General features: G+C 36.6%; 1 protein-coding gene across 3 annotated transcripts in view; it reads right to left on the bottom strand.

Annotated features, from left to right (window-relative positions):
• Positions 1-965: 965 nt before the first annotated feature.
• SKIC3 (SKI3 subunit of superkiller complex) overlaps positions 966-18,740 on the bottom strand; it is a 44,033-nt gene continuing 26,258 nt past the window's right edge. For 2 of the 3 annotated variants that reach the window (XM_057372792.1, XM_057372801.1), the window contains exons 27-41: positions 18,620-18,713; positions 17,954-18,031; positions 16,539-16,663; positions 16,137-16,260; positions 14,475-14,693; positions 13,502-13,574; positions 12,731-12,784; positions 12,513-12,624; positions 11,142-11,270; positions 10,420-10,541; positions 8,500-8,658; positions 6,020-6,172; positions 4,411-4,541; positions 3,092-3,215; positions 966-1,663 (exon numbers count right to left, since the gene is read on the bottom strand). In XM_057372792.1, the coding sequence (XP_057228775.1) occupies positions 1,586-1,663; positions 3,092-3,215; positions 4,411-4,541; positions 6,020-6,172; positions 8,500-8,658; positions 10,420-10,541; positions 11,142-11,270; positions 12,513-12,624; positions 12,731-12,784; positions 13,502-13,574; positions 14,475-14,693; positions 16,137-16,260; positions 16,539-16,663; positions 17,954-18,031; positions 18,620-18,713 (1,775 nt within the window). In that variant the 3' untranslated portion in view covers positions 966-1,585. The remainder of the gene's footprint in view (positions 1,664-3,091; positions 3,216-4,410; positions 4,542-6,019; positions 6,173-8,499; positions 8,659-10,419; positions 10,542-11,141; positions 11,271-12,512; positions 12,625-12,730; positions 12,785-13,501; positions 13,575-14,474; positions 14,694-16,136; positions 16,261-16,538; positions 16,664-17,953; positions 18,032-18,619; positions 18,714-18,740) is intronic. The other variant, XM_057372810.1, reaches the window with a different exon arrangement.

Here is an 18,740-nt window from a genome sequence, read left to right as displayed (position 1 = left end):
AATGAGGAGAGCAAGACTTTTACCTCATGCTAAACTCATCTTCCATGAGCACTTAAATTTAAACKCATCTTCCATGAGCACTTTTCACTGAGGAGGTGGCAGCGATTTGTGGAGCTTTTTTCTTACAGTGTATGTAACACAACTTTGGGCTGTGTAATTATCTTATGCAAGTTCATCACTAGTCAGTGTTCAGTAAAAGTAAGTTCATGGTTGAAGAGAAAAAAWCATTGAACTACTACTTCTTTTTTTCTAATGCTGAATGTTCACAGTATTACTGAGCTGGTGTCTCTGGGCTTTTGTCATCTGCCCCTTCTCCTAGATGTTAGCAAGAATTTGGGGATCAGTACTAGCAAAGTACAGGCTGCTAAGGCTTACCCAGAAGGATTAACAGGAACAGGCAGTTGTCTATTGTGCTGCCAGCAGGCTGATGATGGCAGCTTTTCATGTGGGTGGCACACATCTCAAGACCATATGCCAAGGACAAACCATAGGCTGCAAGAATGCTTCCAGATTTTTAATAGCAAGAAGCTATAAAAAGTTACAGCTACTCTTGAGAGTCACAAGTCTGACTTTTGCAGCATTTCCATTCAGAATTTACATTTACTGATAGTTCAAGGCTATTTGACAGAAGGCTCTGAAGGGAAATATAATAGATATAAATTTACAGAAAATAATTTTAAGGAAGATGAGAGAATGAAAGTGTGGAAGATAAGAAGAGATTCTTGTCATTCACAGGTTTCTACTTACCTCCACAGAGTAGAAACCCCAGCRTAGGGAGCCAAACTTTCCTGTTAAAATCACAGTGGCATGCTTTCCAGAGATCACTGTGCATGACTTGCATCCTCCCTCAGCATTGTTTTCTGCAAGCCCACAACAACTGGTTCCAAAAGTGTGTGCAGGTTCAGTGCAGTCCCACTGCAGGCCTTTGAAGTGCCCTTTCTCCCCTATGATATGGGGTCATATAAGCCATTATCAGACTTTTAAACCAGGAAAATAGACAGCTATCATTACTCTTGTCAACAGAGTGGACATCCTCATAGAAACTTTCACAGGTTAGAGTAATTGTTTTATTTATTTTTTATTTTCATGTACATAAAAGCAAAATAATAACATGTCTTAAGAACCACTGTCCTGATTCATCCAATTTAGCAGTCAGCAGATGAGTTACCAAGAGATGACAGGAGCTGGCTGCTATTCAGCTCTTCAGATTCTGTGCCAAGTAAACCTGGCACCACTGGCAGTGGAGTTAATATTGTATTTCTGTGTGTGTCCTAGGGGAACGTACTCTATTGTGAATAGCAACAAAGTTTAAGTGGGGATGCAAACAAAAGCAAATTTCAGGTTTTCTTTTCAAAATAAAGTGTGATTTTATGTGCATAACTCAACATAAAAATAACCTATTTTTGTTCAAGAAAAAGCAAAACTAAAGACAAAGTTGCAGTTGATGAAACAAAAAAAATAAAAAATGAAACAAAAAAAATAAATCAGACATAATGAACAAAACAGCCTAAACAATATATGCTTCTGGAAGGGGAACTAATTAAACTGGATGAATGGAAGAGTATTTTGCTTGAGGTGGTCCATATTAGGCACTTGCTAACATTTTCTCATTTAGTTCCAGAGTTCTAGTATCTCCATTGGCTTTGGCATTTTGTATAAGCATCTGCAGAGAAACACAAAGAATGACCTGAGAATTTTAGATTATACTGCTAGTATTTTAATAGCAATCTGATTTTAATTCCTGATAGACAGTCTCCCTAATAGATTACCTCACCCATAAACCGAGACAGGAAATATTCAACATTACCCATCAAATTGCTTTCCGCACTATAGAGACTTGCAAAACTTGCAGTTACTTCCAATGCTCTGTAAAAGCCTAATTTGTTACTTTGACAAGTTACCTGCTGGCAATTAAACAAGCAGACTTATTTTCCTGCTGACACACACTTGCCTCCTTCTAGTACCTTACTACAAATCTCCATTTGCCAAACTGGAATGTTTGCTGCAGCTGCTGTAAAAAACTGGCCACATCTTTTTCCTCCCTCTCTTAAATTCACACTTCCCTGATTTATTTTTCACACATCATATTTGGAGTTTTCATATTAGTTTAAAAAGCTCCCATAACACTCCAATGTAAGCTTCTGGCACATGTCTTGTAATCCAATGATATTATATGTACCAAAACCAAAAACYATTAAGCAAATCTTTAGCCACCACTCTCATACTCACTGGCAGGGAGAACAGATGACTTTGCAGAAGCAAATGCAATGAGATCATACCAGGATCTTCTGAACTCTTTAATTCTAGCTTGTTTTAACAACCTGCATGTATGTTTATGGATTTTTGTCAGCAATAAGCCTATTTATATGTACCTCCAAATATATTTTGTATTGGATTCAACGTTTCACCAGGGAACAGCTGATAATCTAAGCAAAGACCTCACCGTGCCAGTGGTAGCACAGAGGATAGGAGAGTGTATTCAGATTTTGAGGAGCAAAGTGCTTCTCATTATAAGCCAAAAGCAATAACACCCYGCTTGCACTACATGAAAGAGTTGCATGGATTTGTGAGTTTGACCAAGTTCATTTGAGAAGCACTAAATTAAACCATTTACTATGAACTGAAAATGAAATGAATGAACCATTTACTATGTACTGAAAATAATGTACTGTTACAGATCTTCAATACAGAGCATGCAGCATTCTACTGCTCAGATCTTTTGGGTCAGGGATACAACATGGTCCAACCAGACTAGGGGGAACCAACGTTTTTAGAGTATTAGTATGTTCTGATAAATTTTGATAAAATGGTCCTCATATCTACTGAAGAGTCACCAGTAGAATTAATGCAAGTTTAGAGTAGAGACTTTACTGTTTGCTTTTCATTATTGCATGGAGGAATGGAAGACTTTCAAACAAACTGGTTTGATTTCAAAAACTGAAACWCATTTTCACAGGACAGAACCCTTATATAATGCCTCTCAAGAGCAGGTGTGGCAGCATCCCTCTAGCCTCCTTCTATCCCACTTCCAAGTTGTAAGTATAATATTAAATAAATAGATAGAATTTCTGAATAAACTGGAGTGTCTTACATCGATTAATTCACAATCATCTTTGGCATACAGATGTTGCAGGAGGTACCAGCGTGCCACTGACACTACWGTTTCTGGATTCGCTGGTTGATAAATGACTCTCTCCAACATTCGGCGAGTCTCCCTGGAAACATAACCAGAACAGAATCCAAATCAAATTCAACTGGCAAGGTTCCATGTAACATAACAAAGCAAGCAATAATGATCAGAAGTAATAAAGGGGAAAGCACTCACTGCAGTTCCTGCAAAGACAAGATGTGAAATTGCTGAAGTAACTGGAAGAGAGTACTATACCAAGTCTAAAATTCTGTTTGGCTGATACTACCTTCCAACACCAACAAACCTAACAAAAGATTTTCAAATTCACAGTGTCATTAGAAATCCAGTAAAAACTGGCAATTACATTTAAGGATGTCATATTCAGTCACTGGTGCTGCATCAGCTTTGGTTCYTATTCCAAGAATTCTGTCCTTTACAATCAATGTGATATTCCATGGCATTGTGATTTAACAGGCTGTTAAGAAGTTACATGTTTTTGTCTGGCTAGGCAGATCAATTAGATCTTGTGATGTACTGTTCAGGTAACTTAATATCTGGAGTTGTAATAAGACTGATTTTAATTAAGTTTTTATCCTTATTTTCTTATAATTGACAACCATTACAATCACATTATGCTGTGTTCTGAAGAGCCAATTAAAAAAAGTAAGCCGGTTTGTTAGAATTATTTACAAAACAGGCAAATTATTTAGCAAAACCATTAAAAAATTCCAGTTTTCCATAGCTTAAGCAAAAATACTAGAATAGACAAAATAGACATAACAACCAAATTCACAACATAGAAAGATTTCAAGAACCCCTTCCCTAAATATTCACCACCTTCCTCAAAAAGCCACAATGACCTGGCTRTTCAGGAATGGGTATGAACTTTGACTGAGAGCCCAATTTAAGACCAAAATTAATCTTAGCAGTAGATAGAGAAATTMTATCTGTTTCCATTACATTATTTTAGAAGATTTTTCATAATGTGTAATCTTCCAGATTAATTTATTTAGATATTATAYGCTTTTAAATTAAGAGCTGCCATACAGCTGTTTTTCTCTGGGTATTAAGATAATTTTTTTCTTTTTTTTTTTTACAAATAATAGAAGATTTGGCTGCTCCTGATGTTACTAAGCCCTTCTCCCCTCTCCATGTTAATTGCCACACTATCTCAAGAATTCACTCCCACTTTCAATTTTGAGCTTCAGAAGTTAGGTCTGCAGATAATGACCACTTGCATTTTTAGGCAGTGTACTCCACCGGAAACAGATCACGCRTACCTTGCTCCCATTTTGCAATTATACTGTAGCAGGGCTTGAAGCAGAGCTGCCAGGGGACAAGGAGAAAGTTTCAAAGCTTCAGTTGTTGCCTCCTGAACCAAGGATGGCCAGTGCTCATTTGAGACATTAGCCTATTATAAAAGTTAAAAACAAAAGAAAGCAAAATAAGAAAATAAAGAAAAMAGGGAAAAAATGGGGAAAAAGGACTTATTGCACTTATGTATTTGCATCTCTCTAGAAAGCAGGTTTAATTCAAGCTGTTCTGAGAAGTGTTTGGCAGGTTGAAAAAATACTTGTTTTAAAAAATCCCCAGACTAACAGTGATTAGAAGTGCCTGGGAAGGTCAYGTTAACTTACTTAAGAACAGCCTTACCAGCATTTGACTTCCTAATTCATGCAAACATTCTTTTTGTTTTTTCATACAAGTTTCAGTAGTGCTTCAGAAACCTTTGTAAATCTTCATACCATATATAAAACTATCCTAGAATGTAGAATTTATCCCCAGAAGTGACATAATTTTTTACTTGAGGTCAAAACCAACTCCTAGATGGTAATTAACTAATAGAGCAACTATTGAGCAAAGCCATGTATCTCAGGAATACAAGCAAAGATCTTGTAAGCAAAACCTTATTATCTCCATTGTGTCTGGATTGCATTCAAATARCTGTACTTGAAACTCTGACTGAATTTAAATTTGGAAGATAACTGGGAGACAAGCAGTTTTCAAACACAGGGTTTGCTGGACCAGAGCAGTTTTTTCACCAGGCTTTTACACATTTCATGTGTGCAGGCTAATAAAATTCCACTAATCAGCTTCTCTGCTCACTCAAGAAGTAGAAATAAGATAATTAAATTCATACGAATCAAATTTTTAAACCAAGGCTTGTGTATTCTTAGGCAATTYAGGCCAGCCCTTGAAGAAATAGTATTAATTAATTTAGGAGATATGTTGTGGGAGCATGTAGGAGCAAGAGGAGAAAACACAGATCACTAGAAAATAGATGGAACAACAGCATTTTGCAGCAGACTTAAAGCAGTCTGGTAAAGTACTTCAAATTTGTAGTGGCACTGCTTAAAGAGAATAAACACTTGCCAAGAACCTGAGCTATGTTCACCTTGCCCCCCAGTGCAAGGAACAGAGTAATTTTCTTTATTCTACAAGGTACAATTCCCTTAGATTGTTTTTAGACTTCAGGGCTAGGCATCATATCTGGAATTTACCATAGTGAATAAAATTACTTRAAATGTGACTGACTGACTTCTTCAGGCACCAGTGAAGCATAAACATCTCTTGAGGCAGTTGTCTGAACAAGAGGACAGACACGAGAAGAGTATGTCAATTTGGGTGATCAAACTACAASTGTTAATTACTGAGCAGGTGAGCCTCCTGTGCACAAAGTGGTTCTGTGTGATTATTTCACTGCAACCACTCTTCCAAAGAGATATTCTAAGAATACTCCACTGTCCCTTGAAGTCCCAATTTGTTTTCTACCTGTCATTCACAAAACAAAAAGCTATTCAACCAGGGGCTTAATTTAAAGACTACAGAAGCCCTATATGCCATCAACTCCTGTTAAATCATGTAGTTATGTTATATTAGTTATCCTACCATGCAGATTTCCAGTGCGAGCATAGCTAGCCTGAGCAGACTGGATAACTTCCCGTTCCAGCTGCCCTGCTGTGATGCCAGCTGCAGACTCTTTCTGTAACACATCTCTGCTCCAGTCATCATTCTCTGAGACTGATAGACTTTCGCCAGCCACTGAAAATAAACATTTAACAAAATCAGTTATTCAGCCACCAAAACACAAATCCATTAGGTAGTRTCATTTAGTCAAATTTATGAGAATACCACAGCATACTATTAGCTAAAACCACGCACCCAGTCCTCATTCCAAAAACATATTGTGCATTGGCCTGGAGAAAAATTAGTCTGCTGCAGAGCTGGCAGTACACCTCACTACAGTAGCTTATTTTGGAAGTTCCTGAGCCCACTCACAGACTTTTTTTGATAGGTCTTCTCAGCTTCTACCTGCCCTGCCAGCACAAGATGTCCTTCTCATGAAGAGAAGAAAAAGGATTCTAGCTTCTCTAACTTTAATCCTCTAGTTATCACACATTTTTTTAAGCATATGGAGCCATCTTTGCAAATCCCTGACATGTACATGATATCCAYGAAGATGTGCGGGCCACATTTAGAAATATTCTTTGCTGAATCACCAARTATACAAACAATTTCTTATTAAAAAAAACGAATTCCCTTGCTTTTGAGCTAAGGTTTCTAGACTTTTGCTTGATAAAGACTGCCTGGTGTTAGAAGGGGCAAAAATTATTAACTCTTTCTGGTGCACAGAAGTTACTTATWATTACAAAGAGAAACATACTACAAAGTATTAATTAGCACTTGTGAGATTGTGCATTCTTGACATCAAGCTGCARTCCTGCTTTTAAAGTAAAGCACCCATTCGCTTGCGAAAAAAAACTTCCCTTGGCCTCAGCTCTTTGCAGATGAAGATGTGTAGCACTCAGGATGTAAAGAAGAGAACTCTCAGGCAAAGGCACAATGGCAGCTCTGCCAGATCTACTTGTCTCTATTTTCCTGGTAAGTTGCAGCACATGAACAGTCATCAGAACAGTAGCTCAGCAGCACTCCTAAATACCACAAAACAACCATTCAGACAAGCCAAAAACTTAACCAAAAATTAGTGGCCACTCTAACTTAGTAAAACTGTAAGGCGTCAAAATGGATAAARCAAACTTAGGAAACCTAGAGACAGAAAACATCAAAGCATAGATTTACCCACTAGGAATAAAKGTAGCAGCCAGGCTTTTTCAGAATGCTATCTAAGCCCTGAGAAATACTTCTTTTAATTGAAGACTAAAATATCTTCCTCAGAGGTATCTTMTCTGTGGCCTGATTTAAGAAGAGCGAAACAAATCAACCCCTCCCACTCATCACATGCATTCAGTTCACTTATTCTTCCTGCTGGTAAGATGACTTGTCTATGCAAGGGATGCTTGAAGAAAGTATACAAGCCCTAATTTCATTTTAAAAATATGTCACTGAAATAGAAGATACAATAATGTCTTGCRTGCCCCCTATTTTGCAAATTTAATCTGAATGAGTTTTGTAGTTCAGAAAGATGAAGTCTCACAAATCAAAGAAAAATGCATGAAAAWAGCACCCTTCCCAGAAATAATGGTCCTGTATTTCTGAAGAGATCTGCAGCCCTGTAAAGAAGTGAGATAATGATCTCTACAGCAGATTCCACTGATCCTTTCAGAGTAAAATCAACTTCACTGAATCTTACCGCAAGCAGGGTTTTATTTTAACAACAGGCAGAGGAGCACTATAAATCCTTCAACTACACAGAGAACTCCGAAAGTTTATAGAATTTTTCTAAACGAGTTACTCACATTGAAAAGACTGATAATAACTGTAAACTAAAAGCAGCTGYTAGAAAATAAATAAATGTATGTGCTGCCTCACCAAAAGGCATGTGTGAGAGAGGCTTCTCAGACTGTCTCACAGAAGCAGCATATGGACTGAGATTTAGCACTTTCATATCAACTAAAACTGATCACTCATCATGCCACAGAAGGGAGTTAGTGAATAATGTTACCAGGAGTGATTTTCTGCAGAAGCAACTTACTGAAAAGAACAGTGACATCTGAAGTCAGAATATATAGAAAAGGATTTATTCAAGTTTTCAGACCCTAAATAAGAGATTGTATATTACTACATTAGGAAACCCTTTCCTTTCATCTGTTTTTATGATTTATGAACTATTTCATTGCTTTCTGCTCACRTATCAAATCACTGATCCCTAAAGACAGGGATGCCAGGCACTTATCTCAAGTTTTTAATTCTCCTGCCTCTATGTCTGCTTGGTCTTGCTAGCAGTCCTTAATATTTCTACTTTAACATAAAGTTAACATAATGTTTCAACTTCATAACAAATCAAATATAAGCTGTTTTTTCTGTCACTGACTGGCAGCAGATAAATAAAACCAAGTGAAACAGATGTTCACCCTCTTTATAGCAGGTGTGAGAGTGGCACACCAGTCAGAGAAAGGATCCACACTTACTTGCCAGGCTGCAACTGAGGATGAACTAGTCATGACTGTCTTGCGAAGCTCCTCCAGGATGTTGTCTGGAAGTTCTTTGTGAGACTGCAACAGCTGCTTACACTGAACTTGTCTCAAAAGCAAAAAGAGAGCTGGGTGCTCAGGGCAGCTTTTTAAACCCTAAAACCAAAACAATCAGAATTATCATTCCCCAATATCAAAAATACTTAGATTTTCCATTCTGTTCTTTACAGAAAACAACATTAAAGCATTATCAAGATGCTGGAAACAAAGCATTTTTCTCCTCCTCTGAATAAAGGAGAATTCCAGGGACTGACCCATAAAAACAGATAACATTTTTTTCTCTTCTCAGAATACATTTGAAGTCTATGCTCGACTTTGYACATTTCCTAGTTTTACAGGTTTCTGAAAGACAACTCTGCTTTGACCATTATTATATGTTTTGGGCCTATTAATAGAGGCAGGTACCTGTTTTGGGGCTAAAAGGGAGCTTGATTATGTTTCAAGCAATTTTAGCTCTCCCAGATAAGGTGCTTTATTTTCACTGGAACAGAAGCACTTTACTAAACTTCTCCAATTCAATAACAGCAGATACCCACAGCACATTTCTTTGAACAAACAAAGAGGCAGAGACACAAAACTAGCCATCTGTTGGCATCTTTATCCTTCTCAGGTGAAACACCTGAAGCTTCTGCAAGCCACACTGCATGTTATTTTCCCTTCTCAAACCACAATACTTCCAAGAATTATAACTCAAAGCAGATTTAGGAAACGATACTTATACTTTTCACACATTTTTTCAAAATATGTTACCTGTGAATCCTTTACAATTGACTAAAAGCAGTGTCTTGCTCACCATCCCCAGTTATACTTCTGAGAATTTTGGAGTCCAAAACTATCACTGAGTGATAGTTATCCCTTTTTTCTTCACTAACTGCAGACACTGATTGTCCTCTCCCCAAGCTTTTTAATCAAAGAGAAACTAACATAAAACAAGCAAAATCCACTACAACTTTCCCCCATAACCAGCCTGGGGGAAGGACAGATCTTGTATGTCTCAAAATCTCTGATCCTTGTTAATGTAAGGCCAGTCAGTAGATAGGCGGACCAAAAAAGGAAAACATACCTCACCAAGCAAACAAAGAGACAAGAAAGTACTTCTTCCTGAAAACCAGCAGGTTCAATGAATCTGTTTGTTTGGTTTTTTTTTTTTTTTTTATTGGTTGGTTGTTTTTTAACTCTCATCCCCATTAATAAAAAAAAATACCAAAAGCAAGGAACACTTTTGTATGGGATTAGTAATTTTACTTAATGAAAATTAGGGATGTGTGCTTTTTTGCTTATCTTTTGCCAAGTCTTGTGCTCATGAACACAGTTTAAATTGTTAACAGCCCAGCTCCCTTCCTCAGCTGCCTTGCATCAAGACCTTTCTTTTTAATAATTAACTTGCAGCATCCACTTGCAGCTCTGAAACAAAGTACCAATACAACCCAGAAGAAATCATTAAAGTCCCAYGCATGTCTCCTACCTGGGCTTCTTGCCTTGAATTTCTGTATTGTTTAATTTTAAGCAGGAAGAACAGACTTAAGCTTTATCTTGATAAACACTACTTGTTTCAACTATTTACACAGTTTTGGTGTTGCAATAAACAGTATATTGGGGAGGAGAGAATATGCTCAACAACCAGCTCAGTCAGAGCATGGTGCTAATAAAGGTRAAGTTGAAGGCTTCATCCCCCTACAGGGCATTCACTTAAAGAGTTGAACTTGATCTTTATGGGTCCCTTTCAATGCAGCATATTCTGTGATTCTGTGAACTACTGTTTTTTGTAGTTCTGATGGAACAGAAAGGTGCTAATTCAAACATTATCTTTCTGTATAATGCACGCAAATGCAATCAGTCAGTATGACACCATCATACCTTGTTACAAAGAGCTTCAGCTTCTGATAGTTTACCAGTCTCCTCTAAACTGGCAATAGCTTGACACAGACACCAGTCTTCAAGAGTATGGACATAATTATGTGGAAGGTTACTTTCTCCAGCTATGAAGACAGACAAAACACTTGAATAGATGAGTATTTGTGCTGTAGTACCATACCATGGTCCCATGCTCTAGCTCTAGTAAGGAAGAACTCGTAACAGTTTGAACCTGACATGGCTCCCTCCCTTAGGAGGAACATTAAAAGATGGCAAAATTAAAACTACGAGGGGAAAAATGCATACCCCATTAATGTAAATGGTTCCATGTTAATGTAATCAAACATGGAATTTAAATCCCAGTTTTCAAAACACTGTGGACATTGAGCAAGACGGAGCATCTACTAAGAGTAACTGAACTCAAAGTTACTTTAGCTTTCCTTGTCAGCACTGTTGCTGCAATGTAATATACCCACAACCTCCATGGGGTMGGCATCAGGTTCAGAAATATCATTTTAGAAAACCATTTGAAGGTTTGGAGGGGCAAGCAAGCTGTCATTAAGTAACTAAACCTAACTGTATATTCGAATTTAACATTTTCATGTGTAAAAYACAGCTCAAACCACTATTGAGTAATCCTCAGCCTATTTTCAAGTTCAGAAAAGTTTTGCAAGCTTGGATAATTTAATTTCATTTTTTTAGAACAGAAAAATTGTCTAGCTTACTTTTGGCTGAGACTGTAGACACAAGTGTCATCTCCAGACCTGTTCGTTTTGGTTGTGTGTTGTTTAGACAGACAACAGTGTTTTCAGCATGACAGGCTGCCATTAGCACTGCCCAAGCAGCAGGATTATCTAGAAAAGAATGGTCAAAAGCAACTCATGTCCATTCTAAATTTGCTGGTAGTTAATTTAGAATAGTCTTTACCAGATAAAGCATAAAAGCCTAATTATCAATGGAACCATACACTGTAAATAAGATATCAACAACAAGAGAAGCAATTGAGCTAAACCAAGGAAGGTGATAATTACTTGCTTCTAACTAGCAAGACTTGTCAGATTAYAGAAGGGAAAAGCTGTTCCTAAAGCCAACTAATGTATTTTTCACAGACAGCTTCAGTGTGCTAGCCTGAAGTTGCCAGTTTATTTTTGACTACATTATCACTTAGTGTTGTAATGAAATACCAAGTGGCAGCGAAAATCCAAGATGCCATCCACAGCTTTCAGTCATACAGACTCAGTCTGTTCTGACGCCCAGTATGGAAGTTACAGCAATAGGTGCCTACTTCCACAGCCAGCTGACTCTAGTATCAGCTTTATCTTAATCTAGTCCTGTGAAGAACACCTGCTACTGTAAGAATAATCTCTGTCCTGAACTGGACAGAGCTCAGTTAAAGATTTTACTKATGTAAATTTTCATCCCTAAGATGATTATTTTTGCCAGCAAAATGAAACAAGAAGATCTAACAAAGTAAAATGAGTATACTCCTTTTAAACAGCCATTATACACTATTTCCTGCAGGAAAAAAATTGAAATTTTTAACTTGCAAGCCCTATGCATCAGTGCAAAATTATTTTTGAAGAAGCAATATTTTGGTACTTCACTATCAAATTCAAATTGAAAACCCCACTAGGCTTGCACTTCATATGCTTAAGGAAAAACACCATTTAGTAAGAGAACATTTAGTGAAAGTTCATAACSCGCACATTTTAACAGAACCTTTCTAATCCAAAATCTCAAACTAGATGAATAATTCTCTTCTGCCTGGTGTTGCATACTGAGGGAACATGTGTTTTTCAGTTTTGTCTAATATACTAAATAATACTTATGTCTTTTCCTGTTGAGAGATTAAGAAAATGCTCATTAAGAATAAGCATTAAATATTTTTCTTATTGTCTGGTTTAATTCCCATTCCACTAAACTTGGAACGACAGTGAAAATTTCCACTCTAAGCATTCTCCCCAAAATGTATATGGATAACCCCAAACAACAAACCAACCCAAGAAAAGTAGATTTTTTTTTCATAGCCGGGTAATTTTGCTTCTGATGAATAAAAAGACAAAAAATCAACTATTGTATTTGAGAATAAGAGTAACCTGGATAGACATGGATGGCCTTCTGAATATTTTTCAGAGGATTGTTTTTTTTATCTTCTAACATGTGACATCCTGCTACCAACTGATTAACTGCAATATTCAGCAGGACTTCCTATAAAACAGAACATCAGAGTCACTTAACACTGCAAGTCATAAGATGGAATTAATTTTAGGATCGTTTATAGAATTTCAAAATCTGCATTTTAAGAGAGCCAAACCTTTCTATGGTTTACATCAAGTGTATGTGCAACATTTCCTGCCACAGCTCCTCCCTGCAAGATTAAAAACAATCAAACAATTAATTTTGTTACATGGCTAATTCATTTTATGGAAAATATAATGCCTATATTTTATTTATGCAAAATATAATGCCTTATTTTTACCTTTGTCATTCACAAATTCAAAATTTGCAAAAAAGAGGCAAATTCCTTTCTTATAGCATRATCTTTTTATAAAAAATTAACAAGCAACATTTCAGAGTAAAGTTTACTCAACCCATATGATTGGTTTCTAATTTTGGCCTCAGGGCTAGAAAAGGGTTTGTTTTCAGGTGCTATTTCTGTTTAAGTAATTTAAATAATCAAGACAAAGAGTATTTCTTTAGAGAAAARCTAATAATAAGTGGAAAAGTGGCAAGGAAACACTGGCTAATGCAAAAAGCGAAGGTGACTAGAGTAATCAAATTAAACACAGGTAAATCTTAATATATATTTATTTACATAAATACATCTCTATAAAAAACAAAATAAATTACTAATAGTATAGCCTTTTATTCTTRGCATAATTTGAAGATGAAGAACCATTGCCTCATGAAAGATGCAAATAATATATAAATTCAGTAAGCAGCTGTGAACTGCTTTGTGTGCAAGGCTTAAGTTTTCCCATTAACTAGGGAAAGTTCACACACTGAAGGGTAGGTTTTTTTCCAGGTAAGAAACAACATGGGCTACTCAGACTGTAAACAGCATGTGTTAAAACAATACACTTACTTTTGCCTTTTTTGATGCATAAAGGGGAACTAGTCGAGACAGAAGAGACCAAAGACCAGGATTACCAGGGTAACTAGGAAAAAAGAGGGATATTAGACTTTCTAGTTTAGATATGCACCTGGTCTTCCGGGACTCAGTAGACACTTGCTATATCTTTTTCTATTAAGAAAACAATGCAATATAGAAGAAAATAGACATGGGTAGCAATTTAAAACAAACAAGACAATATTGAAATCAAACTGTTAGCTAAAAAAATAAAATGTACAGTGTGCAAATCAATATTTATGGGAAGAAAACAAACTTCAGAGCTACAGGTCTTGTTCTCATAGCRTGAAGAACAAGGAATTTTAATTGTAGTTGGAGAAAAAATAAAGGAATAGAATGTACAGTATGCATATCAATATTCATGGGAAGTAAACAAACTTTAGGGCCACAGGTCTTATTCTCATAGTATGAAGARMAAGGAATTTTWATTGTAGTTGGAGAAAATCAATTGCATGAAAATAGTTTCTGAAGATGCTTGGAGAGACTATGATGTGTGTCTTGCTGAAAGGCTCAGGATGCTAAAGCTAATCAAATCACATTTAAACACAGGCACTTAGCTAATGGAACAAACAGCTTCAAAGGCTGTTACATATTAAATAAAAACCCAAGGGACTTTTCCAGGCTGAAGGTTATGATATATAGGATGAAAAATGCTTTAGTAGAATAGCAAACTAACAAGRAAGCCACCAAAAAAAAAAAAAATCAGAAACAGGCATGAAAATTTCTGCTATTATTTGATTCCATACATAAGAAAGCAAATTTGACAGCTAAAGCGACAACCCTAAGTGAGGACTTCACCTTTGAAAATTAATTTTTACAAGTGGTTTTTTTTTTTAAATAATGACTCAAATAAACAGATTTGCTCACTCTTCAATATAATCAAAGCAATATATTTACAAAGATATTTATAGCACGTCAAATCATTTACCTGTGTATTGCTTTGGAGACTTCCCTCTGGATTGCTACATTTCTACCTTGTAATGCATAAACAGCAGATGCAATAAGGCACCTCTCGTAAATCCCATCATCCCCTTTTTCAAGCTTCAGTAATTCTTTCAGGGCTGCTGTTGCAAGTGTTGCATCCTGCTTTACCAATCCTAGTGTGCACAAAGCCTTCAGACCTTCTGTACTAGGTTCCTTTAATGAGCTGTTGAATCAGAGAAAGGGAAAGGGAAAATGACTTTGGAAGCATAAATTAAACTTACCGTTAACATTAGAGTYCTTGTTACTTCTGAGCTATCTAGTTCCTATGTATCATGGGAGGAACACAGAATTAACAGACTTTCACTGTGGGATTCTAGATCGAGCTACATCTGTATCCTTGAGGATCAGGTCTACAGTCACCTAATCACGCTGTTAATGATTGCTTGCCTTGGAAAAAAGACAAGAAGGTAAGCTTCTGATTCTACGTTTCATTTGCAGCCCCTAACAAGAAAAAATTAAGAGCTGTTAAACAAACKTGAACAGTCAACAAAAGGACCCTTTGACAAACGGGAAATGGTGTTCTATTATACTAGCTATCCAGATGTAGCACTGCTAAAAATCTCTGTGTTAAGCTGGTTATGAGAAATRGAAAAGGTGGCTTCTTGTTCAAGGTCCTACTCAGGCATTTTAAGTAATACAGCATGAATTCCAATCAAGAGAGACATCTCTCTATTGGACCAGAATGCACCATTTTTATTTCTATTAGTAAAATCCATCATATATGTTTGCAGCACTATTCTTCCAATTCAGATCTAGACACACTCACTGTGATGTTTCTTTTCTAAGCCATTTACTATCCTTTTTTTTAAACATAGACAAATAAGGTCACGTAGAAAATCCTCATTGCTCAGACAGAAACAGAAGTCTGCAGTAATTTACAGGTAACAGGAAATATCAGTTTCCTAGATAGCTAATCTTGGATTACGTGGGATTCAGAGTGTACTAGGTAATGGACTATTTCAGTAACTTTGGGAGTCTGCTGCTATGACAGGGACTATACTGCCACTACTGGAGTTCCCTATTGACAGAGGGTTGCCCCTGAGAGGCTGAGATGGTAACTCTTAATCTGTGGCTACAAAGAGACTAACAATGATGCCCAGGCTATCAGCCTCCATAGACCTGAAAAATAACAGGCATTCCCAACTTAACTGCACAACTAAYACAGATCTGTTTCTTTTGATGGGAAAGCTACAGGACTGTCCTGGTCTATGATGTTTGGTACACTATAAGTTTGGGAGATTTCTGAATATTCAAACTGAAATTCTTTTCATTGGTCATTCAGTGTTCTTACAGCTAAAGACCAAAAAAAAATATTGCTTAGTGCTTAGGACAAATAGAAAGCAATATTATCTTAAAAGATAAAGTTTTTAAAACTACCATTCAAGGATGTTGGACATTCAACATGCCCAGCCCTTCCACTCCATAGTGCTTTAAGAATGTGAAAGACACAGGTCACAAAACCAGACATCACATTTCTGCATCCATTTCCACTTTCATTCTTGCAATAAATGAAGAAACTATCCACTTGAGTTCCCACAAAAAGGAAATTTGAGGACTCAATAGCACAATAAAATACCACATTCCAAGTATTACTCACTCCACTCACCATTTAAACAAAAGTGTCTTTGCAGCATCCACTTTGTTCCGTTTATATTCTATTATCGCCAAAGCAGTCAGGATATGTGCTTTATCTTTTTCAGACTCAGCAACAGACAAGGCTTTTTCATAGGCTGGTAAAAATTCAAAACTCAGAAYTGAGGCCGAAATAAAAATACAACCTTTAGGATAGCATGATATTAGAACAGAGAGACACTTTGGGTTCAGGTTCACTGTATTTTCCCACTTCAAGTCACAAGTAGAAGACAAAAAAAAATGTTACTAAGACTTTAGATTTAACTATCTGGAAACACCAGATTGATGGATTTACAGTTTAGAGCCTGGGAGTTGTTTAACATGTTGCAAGTACAAAGAGAAATGAAAAGCAGCATTGGAATGCTCTGAATTTTACCTTTGAAACTTTCTTCTAAGAGTCCTTTCTTGAAGTAAGCTAACGCTAGCCCCACAATACCATCAAACTCCGTTAGGGGTATTGATGTGTAAACTTCAATGGCCTCATCACACCGACCAAGAGCACTGTGAAGAAAAAAACAGTCATTGGTATGAAGGATGCAGCAACAACTGCTGTAATTCAGACAAACTGTCTTTGAAGATCAGTGTCCTCTTTTCCATAGACACCTAGAAAACAGCAGTATTAGGACAAGAATGTGCAGTATTCCACACTCCTTTCCTGTTACAGTAGTTACTCTCTCCAACTATCTGCTGCATGAAGAACAATTGATAGGAAAAAGACATATCTACATAGGTATTTATAAGGATGTTACTTAATGGTCATCACAGTGAAGGGGAAGAAAACAGCAAAGGAAAAACATGAAAAAAGCAAACCAAGCTTACGCCTGCACACAGACAGGAAATTCATGCATAGACAGAGAYTACAGCATTTTTGTTCTAAGACCACTATGGAAAAAATAGTACAAGATTGTGTTTATTAGAACTGCTTATTAGTTACTAGAGATTTGCTCTTGTCTAAGTTGCACATACAAAATAACACATGTATGTAGCTTGGATATGAGACTTCAGAAKTCTGAAAAGTTGCTTCTAAAATCTTCCCCAAAGTTAATGAATTAYCACTTTGTCAGAGGCTAGAAGTTTCAGTGTCATGTACAGAAACTTAAGAATATATGACRTTTCCCTGGAGAGTTAACAAATACCTAATTAGCAGAGCTTGAGCTATSTTGTATGGAAGAGAAATCTGAAAGCCTTTATACTTGTGTCATGCATTCCTTCAGAATAAGAAGGGCATCATGAAGGGAACTTAGAATTGTGAGCAGGACTACAGCAGAGGAGCTCATCAGCAGAAAAATCAATCACATGTACACAACACCCCAACCCTACATGCTTCAATTGTGAAAGCCAATACAAATTCAAAGAGCAGGCAGAAGGGATTTTGAATAAACCTTGAAGCAGCAATTTTATTCAAACGAAGCCTATCACATAGCTCAAGGATCAAGATTGTAGGAAAATAAATCCCAAACAACTTATCCTGGAGACAATGTAAGAGCTACATGGTAGAGACTACGTTAAGGCATGTTAGTATCAAGCAAAGGATAAGGGAATCACTGATACGTTACAGTATGTGAGGACATACAGTGGTTCCTTATATTATGATTTTTTTTTTTTAATGCACCACCCATTTCTGGAGCAAATATAAAGTTTAGTCAAACCTGTCTACAGTTAAGAATGATTTTTCATAGATTGTTTTTAGCAACAATCTTTCACCTTAAGCTTCTCCACATTTTGTACCATTGCATTCACTACTTCCAAAGCTGAAGTTAGGTGCTTGAAAAAATGTCAACAGACACTTACCACAGTGACCTGCCGTAGTTCTGCATTGCTGTATTGTATTTCTCAGTATCCTCTGAGTTTTTCAGCAGTGAAGCTGCCCTAAAATTAACCACAATTAAGGTTACTTACCATCTGACTATAACACACATATTTTGCGAACAGTTCTCAAAGCAAAATGGACAACTGTTTTATGCACAAACTTTTCTATCCTAATTAAATATAAACAGAGCCTATTTTACTGTTTTAATGCATCAACATGTTCACCAAATACTGTTTCATTTGCCACCCTCCCCTACCATTTGAAGAGAGAAGAAAAAAAAAACCCAAACAAACCCAAAGGCTAACCACGTCCATTAATTAGAATGGGATAGAGAATAAAACTAAAACCAAGTTTACCTTCTCCTACAATTTCATTTATATCCCACACAGTGAATTAGTTAATGTCCTGGTAAGACATACAAGTCTTGGAATGTCTTTACTTTTCCAGTTCTGTGTTSTGTATTTCCAAATTTGGTATAGAAATATCCTGACACCTACCCCTACAGCATACTTAGTTAAAATGTACTGTCAAATTGAGAAAGGAAAGTTCATTTAAGGGAAAGAAAAACCCCCACGTTTTTCAGCTGGTGCATGGAAAACAGGTCAAGGGACTTCTATAAATGAATATTCCAAGGATGTGCAGTTTACCTCTCATAGGCATAGGTTGCCTGCTGTTTTAGATGCAGATACTCATTCAAAAAACCAAACATTGTGAAAGCAGATGCATCATCTGGATTTCTTTCTAGAAAATCAGGATTGACAATGTATG

The sequence above is a fragment of the Malurus melanocephalus genome, unplaced genomic scaffold (genome assembly GCF_030028575.1).
Source record: "Malurus melanocephalus ecotype Western Australia unplaced genomic scaffold, MMel_1.1 scaffold_7, whole genome shotgun sequence".
NCBI classification, from domain to species: domain Eukaryota; kingdom Metazoa; phylum Chordata; class Aves; order Passeriformes; family Maluridae; genus Malurus; species Malurus melanocephalus.
This window is presented reverse-complemented; position numbering and strand designations above follow the sequence as displayed.